Source organism: Mercenaria mercenaria, chromosome 4, assembly GCF_021730395.1.
Source record: "Mercenaria mercenaria strain notata chromosome 4, MADL_Memer_1, whole genome shotgun sequence".
Classification (NCBI taxonomy): Eukaryota; Metazoa; Mollusca; class Bivalvia; order Venerida; family Veneridae; genus Mercenaria; species Mercenaria mercenaria.
The window spans coordinates 55,610,412-55,623,037 of NC_069364.1; the positions used below are offsets into that span (position 1 = coordinate 55,610,412).

At 35.0% G+C, this 12,626-nt stretch overlaps 1 protein-coding gene across 27 annotated transcripts in view; it reads right to left on the minus strand.

Annotated features, from left to right (window-relative positions):
• Nucleotides 1-12,626, minus strand: part of LOC123552894 (dynein axonemal heavy chain 5-like) — a 172,653-nt gene that overhangs the window by 137,607 nt on the left and 22,420 nt on the right. For 25 of the 27 annotated variants that reach the window (XM_053541364.1, XM_053541349.1, XM_053541350.1 and 22 more), the window contains 8 exons: nucleotides 11,009-11,110; nucleotides 5,560-5,671; nucleotides 4,670-4,970; nucleotides 3,406-3,518; nucleotides 2,585-2,689; nucleotides 1,447-1,585; nucleotides 776-929; nucleotides 257-410 (listed from right to left, as the gene is read on the minus strand). In XM_053541364.1, the coding sequence (XP_053397339.1) occupies nucleotides 257-410; nucleotides 776-929; nucleotides 1,447-1,585; nucleotides 2,585-2,689; nucleotides 3,406-3,518; nucleotides 4,670-4,970; nucleotides 5,560-5,671; nucleotides 11,009-11,110 (1,180 nt within the window). Of the gene's footprint in view, nucleotides 1-256; nucleotides 411-775; nucleotides 930-1,446; nucleotides 1,586-2,584; nucleotides 2,690-3,405; nucleotides 3,519-4,669; nucleotides 4,971-5,559; nucleotides 5,672-7,261; nucleotides 7,298-11,008; nucleotides 11,111-12,626 lie in introns of all 27 variants that reach the window. The other 2 variants (XM_053541354.1, XM_053541361.1) reach the window with 2 other exon arrangements.

Genomic DNA, 12,626 nt, shown 5'->3' on the forward strand with positions numbered 1-12,626 from the left:
CATATTTAAATCCTGTTGACTTATCAAGTCAACATTTTCTGGTACTCAAATATATCAATGTAGATAACATAATATAGACAATGCTTGAGTACAAACACATCTAACACAAATATGTTTAAATCAAAAACAACTAGGGAACATATGCTCAAATGTAAATCCTTAAGGTAAATATTTTTCTGTCACAACATTTTCCCACAAACCCTAAAATACTTTAAACTGCAATACATCAAAATTAAAAAAAAACAAGCTGTATTACCAATAGGAAGATAAATGCCATCAATTTTGTTCTCCATATCCCTGAGTTCCTCTAGAAGATGTAGTGCACTATTCAGCTGATCTAAAGTTTGTACATGAAGCTCGAGTCGGTTACGAACATTGGATCTGTACAATACTGCCTGGTCTAATTTTTTCTATAATAGAAAGAAGAGCTTATATCTTGATCTTTCTCTTGAACAGATCAGAAAATTTTACACTTGCTTTTCAAAAGTATGCAAGAGAGCCCTCTGGGCATGTATGCACACCTATCTATTCTTATATTTGAAATTCTTTGAAATGTGCATTTATAAAGATACTCATTGTGTAAAGTAGAATGGAACAGTTGGGAGTAATTTTTGAGGTGTAAATGATAATAATAATGATCAATTTTTGGTTATCAATGAGTAACAAATGTTGAAAGGTCTTTTCTATTTAAAGCTCTTACGATATCACTGTTTGGTTCATCAGCAGAAAATCAGCAGACGACAAATGTTGTAAGGTCACAAATCACAGAACTAACCTTTGCTTCCTCATGTAGAACTGAGGCAAATTGAGTCTTCCAGGCCATAGAGAAACCATGAAGTGCATCCTTGATAGGGTCTGTCTGTAACAAGATTGGGCCCACAGGAAGGGATCTGGGAATTCCTAACACCTTCTTCTCTATATACAGATACCTGCAGGTAGAAAGTATTTCACAGATGAAACACACACAGATTGCTTATCTGCAGATTCCCATGTCACTAAAAATTCAATGCGCCCTAGACAAGATGGTACAGATGTACATTTAACTAGCCTATGTTAGAATTCATCAATGTAGCAGTTTGAATAGAATCACCTACAGCTGAAACCCACCTTAGCAGCCCCCTGTGTTAAGCAGCCCTTGCCTGAAGCAACCAGTCTGATATTAAAACTTCATAAATAGGCTTTTTGTTGTAATGTCAACTTAAACAGCTACCTGTCATAAGCTAGATTTTGTTGCACCCTAAGCTGGCTGCTTAATACAGATATGACTGTAATGTTTTATGTAAGATAGTTTTTGCTTCCTGAGTAGAAAGCCTTATTACTGTATATCATCACTTTTATCAAACAATTTATCAAACTGTTTTAAAACTCTTTGGGACAATAAAATGTCATTATGTCAGTAAGTGTATTTCTGGTATCAAAATTCAAAGCATATCTAAAAGTATTTACCTTTCAACCTCTCGTTTTATTGCAAATATTCCTGGATCACTAGTTATAAACTCCTTGAAATTCCCATGCATGTCATCCTTCCACAGGAAGTTGTAGTAGGAGAAATGAAACAGGTGCTTGTTCACCACTGAATCTAAATCTGTGAAAAGATTACATAAATATACATATTAACTTTGTGTATTTTTCAAACAAATGCAAGTAGTTAGGATGTTCTATCAATTATTCTATGTGTAAAGCAGAACAATGACTTTAGAGTTAAAGCTTTTCAAATTTTATAAAAATTCTGTTAATTTCAAGCTGCAACAAGATACAGCTTGTCTCCAAATGAACCCTTATCATAATGCCTTACAAATTACGCAGAATTCCAAAAAAATCAAAATAAAAACAAGAGCTGTCTACATAGGATGACACATGCCCCCGATGGCACTTCGAATAAATAGTTATGGCGGATGTTAGAGTTTAAGACCTTTGACCTACGGACCTGGGTCTTACTGTGGTACACATTCATGCCAAGTTATTTGAAAATCCATCCATCGATGACAAAGATATGGACCGGGACACGAAAATTGCGGACAGACTGACAGAATGACAGAATGACAGACTGACAGACTGATAGGCTGACAGACGGTTCAAAAACTATATGCCTCCCTTCGGGGTCATAAAAATCACGGATGTTCTATTTACTGAAGATTATTAAAAATAATATACCAATAAATCTATTTGATAAATATTCAAATTAATTCTAAAACTCTATTAACAAAGAGATGCAAATATATTTAAAGTCATACTAGCAGCCCCATTCACAAATTTCATTTGAGCATAACATTCTACATCAAGAGCACCGCAATGCATAGCAATATACGCCCAAAGGTATACCCTTTGATCCCTGTGACCTTGACCTTGAAGCAAACCATCCAAGACATGCACTCTACACGTCATCTTGATGTGGTGAACATTTGTGTCAAGTTTCTTCGAAATCCTTCAAGGGGTTCAAGAGTTACAGATCGGACAAAAAATTGCTAATGGACGGACTTACAGGCACGGTCACACTGGTGTCATAACGTAATACGTCCATTCAGGTGTATAAAACTGCATTATGAGTCTTTAAACAAACATGACTCTAACCAGTGACATTTACCTTGTACAACTATAGCTAGCTGTGACATCATATCTGCCACATTTTCATCATCATTAATGAGATCATAGAAACTTTCCTCTCCGCGTTCACTTATCCATACAATATCTGAAATATAACAATGGAATTCATCTTCAATCTCATCAGTATAACAAACTGATCAATGAAATCATTTCAATTTCGTGGGCACAAAAGTTCATGGTTTTGGTCAAAACAGATATTTTATGGGGATACCTGTTCATGGATGTCAACTTCAGAAGATAAAATGTATGAAGTTTTGCTTATTCCTTGAGATTCAAATTTATGGACTGACTAAATCATGAAATCAATGAAAGTTAATCTCCAATGAATAATTATGATTTCACACTAATACAAGGTATCCATGATCACTTACCTAAATACAAATGGAATCCATCTTCTATTTCTTACACATTATAAACTGGTTACAATACATGCATTAACCAATGTTCAGTTATTTTGATACAAATGGAACTTCAAATGTTCTATCATTTAATAATTTAGACATGGAAAGTTTCCTATATCAGTTTTATTAAAGCCCCTTTAACCTTCTAAATATAGTCGTGAAGCAATTTAAACTACTATTTCAAAGTATGTTTATACTTATACAACTAATTAACCTTCAGCCTGCTAAATTTCTAAAATGGACTGGTCCATCTTTCAATTTGGACAGAAAAATTATTTTTTGAAGGGGTGTTTACTGAAAATTTACTGACTGAATAGCGAGCAGTGCAGCAAAGGCAGAATTAGTTGCCACCAGCAGGATAAAGGTTGAAGGAGGACTTTTACAGTTCAATGATACATACTTCTGTTGGATTCAATAACACCTTTGGCAACGTCGGCTACAGCAGTTTGTGCTACATCTAATGTTGGTTCTACAGTAATTGTTGGAATACTAAACTTCACCTCCACTTCAAATCTGTGAATAAACAATGTTCTTCATTTACACTGAACTCAATACATCAAACTCAGTGTGATTTTTCACCTTTAACCGTTTCAAATACTTTTCAAACTTGCAACCTCTGGTTCACAGGTTACAGGACCTCTGGGTCATAGGTTATTAAACTGAGACTGGGGACCAGTCTTAAAACTCCATAATCTGATTGGCTGGTGCTGATCACCATCTTTAAATTGATCAATATCAAGGCTGCATTTTGAAACTGGTTTCCAAACTCACTCATAAAAGCTAGAAGCCCGAACAACAGTTTATTTACTTTACCAGATGACTACTTCATCATTACAGCATGCAACTGCAGTCATTCCATTGAATTATATGTCTGCCATATGATTTGCCTGCCATATGATATGATCATATCTTAAATAGATCTGCAGAAATCAAACTTCATGGTTGATACATATTTTCTTTCTGAACTTTAACAATAGTGCAAGACTGTCACAAAATACGACCATCATCAAACTTGGCCTAATTCAAGGGCCATAATCCAAGAGTGCCTGAGGCGATTTGATTATCGAACTTGGCCGAGATATTATGCCCACAAACATTGTCAGCAAGTCTGGTGAAGATCAGATGAAAACTGTTCCACTTAAGAGGTCGGACATGGCTAAATTTGCAGATTTTAAGTTATTTAAGGGCCATAATCCACGAGTGCCTGGGGCAATTTTGCTGGTTAACTTGGTCAAGATAATTATGTCCACAAACATTGTCACCAAGTCTGATGAAGATCGTATGAAAACTGTTTGACTAAAGAGAGCGAACATGCTTTTGGACGCTGACCGCCCGCCCACTGCCCACCCACCATGGGTATTCACATAATATGCCCTGCTTTTTCAGAGACAGGTGTATAAAAAGGACATGTCTTTATCTCAAAATAGAAAAAAATCCTTAAAATTAAATGCTATCTTTTATGAGACACTTGCATTTAATAAAGTTGAAGAATCTGCATGACATCTTCAAGCAAAACTAAAAGTAACGTATAACTTATTGAAAAATTCTAGCAAAACTAAAGTAACATGTAACTTATTAGAAATTTTCTACAGTCACTTGGCAATGCATGGTAATCTACAAAAAAATTAGACCTACATGCTAAAATGTTTGAACTTGTAACTTACTGTAGGAAGGTAACTTGGTGAGTTTTCTCTGTGGTCCAAGTCATAGAAGATAACTGGGACAGACTAGATAGTGGGCGGGAGTTAGCCGCTGATGGTGCACGTCCTTCATTCTCCTGTACTGGGGTTCCAGACCTGCTACCCCAGTTTCTCGGTGAGGGAGTACTGGCATCACTGGACTGGTTTGACATGGCACTAATCACACGGACAACCTCACTGTCACAGCCACAGGACTCTGCCAACAGAGCCAGAGACCGGGAAGTGGCTGACAGTACAGCTTCATACACATGGTCTCGGAAATATGCTGAAAGGTGAAATATTAACCTCTAGTAAGGTAAGATCTAGATCTATACATAGAGCTCCAAATTCGGCTACCCCTATCGGGCCTCAGTCAATACATGCAATCAGCTATTTAGATGGAGTAGAGGCTATGACTAGGTAAGATCTTGTAATGGACAATCAACATGGAACAAAAAAATGAATACTTTTTCCTCATAAAAAGGAACCCTACAAAATCATGTTGAAACATAAATACTGTTGTTATCATTTCAGAAACTTCTTTTCTAAATGCAACTTTGTGGCCTACAAATTACTGAAGCCATCTTTCCAGAAATTAAAGGCATATGGAACATACATACTCTGAGACTTCATTATACTCCTTGCTTCTATGGATTTCTACACAAGAATTACATCATGTCAGCAAACACACCATTTGATTAGTTAATCTATAGAAGTGCTGACCATGCAAAAATCGAAGTAAAGTGCTGTAGCACTTTGGGGTGCTTTTTTTTCACTTAAAAAAGTGCAAAGTAACAATGTGACCTCAGTCATCTGTCAATCATTTAACCCAAAGCAATTAAATGACAAAAAAGTAACTTAAAACACATGTTTACCAATGAGATCAAGAACAAGTTGTTCCTCTTGCTGGGCCTTCATTCTCTCCCTCTCTATTTCTTCAGGATCAACAATCACTGACACACGTTTACCCTTACCATGTGGGTCCGGCTACAACAAACAAAATGACAGGCTCTTAATTTTAATTTTACATGACTCTAGTCAGCATCAACAAGAAAAATATAACATTACTAAATAGTAAAATGTTAGTGCCTATAATAATAACAACTGTTTTCAAAAGTAGTAACATACTATTTTCTGAATGCTACCAAGATTTCAAGACAAGAAATTCGAAGGAAACAGTGCTACTACAGTACTTGTTTAAACAAAACAAAACAAAACATTTAAAACTATCCTGCTTAGAGTACAGTACGTGATAAAGCAGTTAAAAAGTAAAATAATGCACACTTTTTAAGAATGAACAAGTAAATTTCAATACATTTCTAGAAAAAAATATCAGAAACTATTTTTACAATCGGGTGTTTATTTTTGCATGGCTTCTATTTACTCTGTTACTAACATTACACTTTCGTTATCATAATTACTATTATGCATCAGTCATCAGAGAGTTGGAATCTTACGTGAAAATTTCAAAAAGAACCAAAGATGTTAGATAAGCATTTTCTTTCTATGCAAACAGGAAAGAAATAAAGGTTCCAAAAAACATTCTGTGCTAGAAAAATATAGAGACAAATCAACAGGAATGCATGCGCAAAAATATGAGAGTGCATCAGATGTTATTGAAAACAAATTGTCTTATGCTAATAAACTTTGGTGATTTACAGACAAGTATGTAAGTTATTTCTTGGTCTAAATAAGAAGTTAACAAAACAAATATTTTGCTAAATTAAGACATCTTTTATCACTCTAGAAATAAGATTTCATCTTTAGAAACACTTGCAGACATGATGTATGAATAATTTTTTTCTTCTTTTTATTCACAAAACTTGTGGAATTTCATGGACATTACTTTAACCAAAATGAAACTGTTCATATGTATGCACAACTTTTACAGATTTAATAAGATTGTGCATTAACATGAATTCCAGCTGGAGACCAACGTAACTGCTTTTAGAGGATTAATATCCAGATCTTTTCCTAATTACATGTACATTATTTTTCATTTTGATTTTACCTCAGATTTTAAATTTTAAACATATTTGTACTTTTGCAACAGAGTATCATTATCACAGGGTGAACACACAGATGCTAAGAAAAATAGAATTTATGTTTCAGGCAGACAGCTTGATTTAATCTTCTTTTCTTTTATAAGAATCTTAAACAAAACATTAAGCTCAGAAAAATGCAAAAAGTTTAGGTGAAATTTCAAAACAAGAATATAAGAAAAAATATCTGACCAAACATGTGATGTTACACTAATTGTATGTGATTGTTTATTCCAAGTCAGGGGAAAGCAATTGCTTTTAAGTTTATAGAGATAGTGATTCTCCCCAGACTAAAAAAAAATTACAGTCTTTGAACCAGTCTTAAAATGTAAGCAATTGATTGGCTGTTTCTTAGCACTGTCTTTCAACTGACCAATGGCAAGGACGTATTCTCAGACTGTATTCTATACTAAGTTAAACCTTATAATTTGATGACCTTTTTTCCTTTTTTTTTAAAAATTAAAGCTCTTAAATAAAGAAAAACTAAGGGAAAGTGTTGTGAAAGATACAGTAGAGATGCTATTGCTATCATTACCAGAATACTGAGATTTTCATTTGACCATTCCCTTCGCTGAAAATTATAATACACATCTATGATATAAATGGGACAAAAATAAAACAAAAGTCCCTATGTATGCAGCACATAAACTAAAATACTGCTGTTCAAGTTCATATACCTTCAAAATGCAAAAAGCATGCAAATTCTAGAAAAAACAACAAATGTAAAGCATCCAAGCTTACACACTTCAATATCTATAATATCATATCGTGAAATAAATACTCAATTGTTATTGTGGCTTACACGCAAGTTTTAACATTTGGGGGAAAGCATTTTGTTAAAACTACATCAGGTCATGCTGGAAAACAAGAAAATGGAAGTGTTATAACTGGGAAGCAAAACTGTTTAGAATACAAGTGAATTGTGAGTGAAGTGTTTGTTACAAACATTGTCGTATCAGGGCAAACGTACTGAACCTATACAGAAGTCAAAAAGTAGGTTCCAGGGATCATCCTACAAGGCAATTTGAGTGATATCGTCGCTTTAAAGTCGGCCACTTCGCCTAATTATCCTCTCCGGGCGAAATCCGAATCGCTGAGTTTTTCAGCAGGTTATTATCTGTTTACTTATAGTTGTAAAACTTGATGCATATTCTAGATTAAATTATCTATAAATCCAGTAAACCCCGCCTGCTCGCCTGTCAAATTTCAGCCAATTGTAGTGTTAATATCCCACAGTGTCAATCAATAATATTGTAAGCCGCCGCCATTTTGAAAATTTTCAATCGGCATGTAAAAAGCCGATAAACTTAACGAGAGCATGATCTTATGCAACAATATAGATTAATCCTTCCAATTAATCTTGTTTATTCTGGCTAAATTCCAATTTAATTGTTTGTGCGTAAGTTTGCATTGGTTGCCATAACGCTAAGTCGTTGCTATGGTATGTATCGCGAGATTTCGTAGCAGACGATAATTTAAAAAGAAAAGTCACGTGTTTGCCGTGCTTCCGATTTGCCATTCAGCACGAGGCCGTTTTAAGAACAACCCAACCACCGCACCCCTTTTTTAGCATAATTTAAATACTATTTCGTTTGTTTTATGATACTATAGATTTTCAATCAATAATTATAATGGAAAAATATTAAAAGGTAGTTACATGTTATATGCTATACTTGCCTATTTTTGCAACATTCTTGTTACTTTTTTGCTGCCGAGTTTTTTCCCTTTTTCAGAATGCTTTACTTTTTATGGCATCAGATGTTAAGGCACATGAGTCAAGAAACGTTATAACCAGACAGAAAAGGCACAAAATGCTATTTATGAAGTTCAACATAATAGTAACGTTCAGAAGCCGACGATTATATCATTCAGTCTTATTCGGAAGGATCACAGGATACGATGGAAAGCCAATACCTATCTGTGAAACTGTGCTGGATGTGTATTCTGTACTAGATCAAAGAATCTAATTATATGGACCGTTAACATTCACAAGTGTTAACCTTTACTTATGTTTAAACGTGCTTATTTGAAAAACTTGACTCTTTAAGACATTTTGCCTAAATTTATGATTATGATTACTTATACCATTTGTAAATCAGATATACATTGTGACATTTATAAATGATGTGAAGTGCCTGTGTTAAGGAGATACATATATTCCTGTTGGTCATTTTGAAAATGCTTAGCTTGTTATCTTAAGCTGGTGCCATAACTTACAACTTTAAACTCTAAATATTTTCTTTTACTTTCTTCTCTTTTATTGATCTTCTCTCTTCTAATCTTTCTTTTGTCATACCGGCGGAAAATTCTTACGTCTGGGTGCGACTTGGGCATGCCATACTGAGTTGTTAACTGTCAATTATTAAATCTTTTTGCATACTCATGGGTCCCTGACCAGCCGCCGCCATTCAACGGGGTTGGTGACACTCGTGGGTTCAAAATTCATTTTTTATGGTTCATTTTTTCGAGCATATAAGAACTGGCCAGAGAGCGAAAAGGGCTAGGCGTTCTTATAGTTGCTCAACCATTTACATAGGTTACATTTGTTGTTATTAGGTTTATGTTGCGCCAATGGTACCTGGTCTGTATAGGGTACATGGAAGTACCTGGTTATTGTATGGTACCAAAGGGGTACCTGGTAAGTATATGGTACATGGAAGTACCTGGTTACTGTATGGTACCAAAGGGGTACCTGGTTTGTATATGGTACCAAAGGGGTACCGGGTTCGTATATGGTACATGGAAGTACCATATGGAACATGGAAGTACCTGGTTCGTGTATGGTACCAAAGGGGTATCTGGTTTGTATATGGTACATGGAAGTACCTGGTTCTTATATGGTACCAAAGGTGGTGCCTGGTTTTACCTGGCTAACCGTACCGAGGGGTACGGGGGATGGCATGGCATAGTGTTTGTACAATATTTCTGGCGCAACGAGGTTCGAATTATCTAAGGCATGCCCGGGTCGCGCCCTTTGTGAGGATTTCAACTTCAATCGCCATTTAACGTTTGAAGTCTTAAGCCACCATGACCGTCTTTCAATCCACACTTACCCTAAACGAAAAATAAACTTGTGTTTATAATCGGAAGTGTTTTTATTTTCTTTTAAACATGAAAGCTTGGGTTTTATGATGGTACGTCAACCCAGGAATTTAATCCTAGAATAATTGTATATTATTCTTTCATTTTATTAAAGATTACTTCAAAAATTATTTCAATTACCATGATTACGGTCAATTTCTGCAAATGAATTGCTCGGGTACTGTGGATAAAAAATGATTTCGCTGACGTCAGAACTACCGTTCAAAATATTGTAAAAAGATTGCCATTATCTACGAGTTTGGTATTATTTTCAAAAAAATCAATAAATAAATTAATTTAATGTATAAATCTGAACAAGCTGATGCAAAAATCAGGCATTATAAAAACACGATAATCGAAACATGAATGAAAATTTTCACAGCGTTTTGATCGTGCACCTGTTAAATTTAAGAGTTTAGGACATGTAAATTTCGGATAAAAATTTAAAGGCGACTTTTTCATAGCTAAGTGTATACTTTATTTAGAAATTCATGAAAATGATAATGCAAGAATCAATTTCCTTAAATAATTACTGTTTATAAGTTACAGCTAGACCCATAGAAGTGGATATATATATAGGTAGGAAACTGAATGCTATGCCGATTCTTCTCCTTAAATTCCTCAACTTCTCCCTAAATTCTGTGGAGAGAGAAGTCACTTCTCCCTAAAATTTTGACCTAGGATGATCCCTGGGTTCAACACTTTTGCACTGAAATGACAATATCTACTAATTACTGGAACATTTCATTTTTTTGAAGCTTCATTTTATTGTTTATCCAAAGATAGTATATAGGCCTTGGGCCAGTGCTAGCAACTGATCCAAAGATAGTACATAGTATATAGGCCTTGGGCCAGTGTTAGCAACAGTATTTCTGACTAAAAGGAACAGTACACCAAAAATGGATCTGTCTATAATATGTGGAAATATATAAGACACACATAATCCACATTTTTAATGTAGAAATGACCAATTTCATGGAAACACTTCCTTGAATTTGGTTACTGAGGGCTTAAGTTAAAAAGCCTTTTACTGGCCTGAAAATGAGGAAACACAACGACACACACTTCAAACACTTTCTGTCTCAGAAAACATGCGTTCTGCTCATTAAACATGCTGTGAATATAAGTGAACTGACTTGTTATTGTTATAAAATCTATGGGTAAAAGCAAAATCATGCATGTCTGCATTTAGCTAGCTAACCGTAATGCATTTTTTCACACTCTCCATTGAGTTCGCTTTCTTCTTTGATACAAAGGCAGTTGCCGACAGATTGGACATGGACATTCCAACAAGAGAATATGCCTAGAAATCATTCAATCATATAGCTACATATTTTCAAATAAAAGATGGAAAAGATTTGTTTAGATGCATAGCTTAATTCTCCTTACCAACATTTTTTTATAATATTATCTTTTATACCAATTAACCATACTTCAACCTTTTAACGGACCTCACCTGCTTGAAATTTGCGTCCATTAATTAAAAAACACTATTACAGTTGACTAATTCAGAAAATATTACTATACCTTTCACATCAAACAGTATGGACTACCAAGATTATTATCTTTAAATGGCACCACTAGCAGGTAAAAGCAATTGAATTTTATATTTAAGAAGCATAGAAACGCTAGGTTTTTAAATGCAAAAGCATTCTATTAACTATGTCTATAAGAGATTGGTGCCGCCAGCATACCTGTACAGTAAACCTCACTTACAAGGAACTCGGATATAAGGAACACTCGGTTATAACGAACAGTTTTCAATTCCCCGATCTAATTCCTTCTTTATTCAATGTAAAAATCCTCAGTTATAGGGAACTCGGTTATAAGGAACACTCGGTTATAAGGAACACTTTTTCTAGTCACAAAGTACGAAATTCAATGGAAAACCCCTCGGTTATAGCGAACAGACATAAAGAATAACAAGAGGACCATGATGGTCCTGAATCGCTCACCTCTTCCCACATGACCCAGTTTTGAGTATGACATCGTTTTTTCTATTATTTGACATAGTGACCTAGTTTCTGAGCTCATGTGACCCAGTTTTGAACTTGACCTAGATATTATCAAGATAAAAATTCTGACAAATTTTCATGAAGATCCATTGAAAAATATGGTCTCTAGAGAGGTCACAAGGTTTTTCTATTATTTGACCTATTGACCTAGTTTTCGAAGGTACGTGACCCTGTTTTGAACTTTACCTAGATATCATCAAGGTGAACATTCTCACTAACTTTCATGAAGATCTCATGAAAAATATGGCCTCTAGAGAGGTCACAAGGTTTTTCTATTTTTATACCTACTGGCCTAGTTTTTGACCGCACGTGACCCAGTTTCGAAACTGACCTAGATATCATCAAGGTGAACATTCAGATCAATTTTCATGAAGATCCATTGAAAAATATGGCCTCTAGAGAGGTCAAAAGATTTTAATAATTTTAGACCTACTGACCTAGTTTTTTACCGCACATGACCCTGTTTCGAACTTGACCTAGATATCATCAAGATGAACATTCAGACCAACTTTCATACAGATCCCATAAAAAGTATGGCCTCTAGAGAGGTCACAAGGTTTTTTTTACTATTTGACCTACTGACCTAGTTTTTTAAGGCACATGACCCAGTTTCAAACTTGACCTAGATATCATCAAGGTGAACATTCTGACCAATTTTTATGGAGATCCATTCACAAGTATGGCCTCTAGAGAGGTCACAAGGTTTTTCTATTTTTAGACCTACTGACCTAGTTTTTGACCGCACATGACCCTGTTTCGAAACTGACCTAGATATCATCAAGATGAACATTCAGACCAACCTTC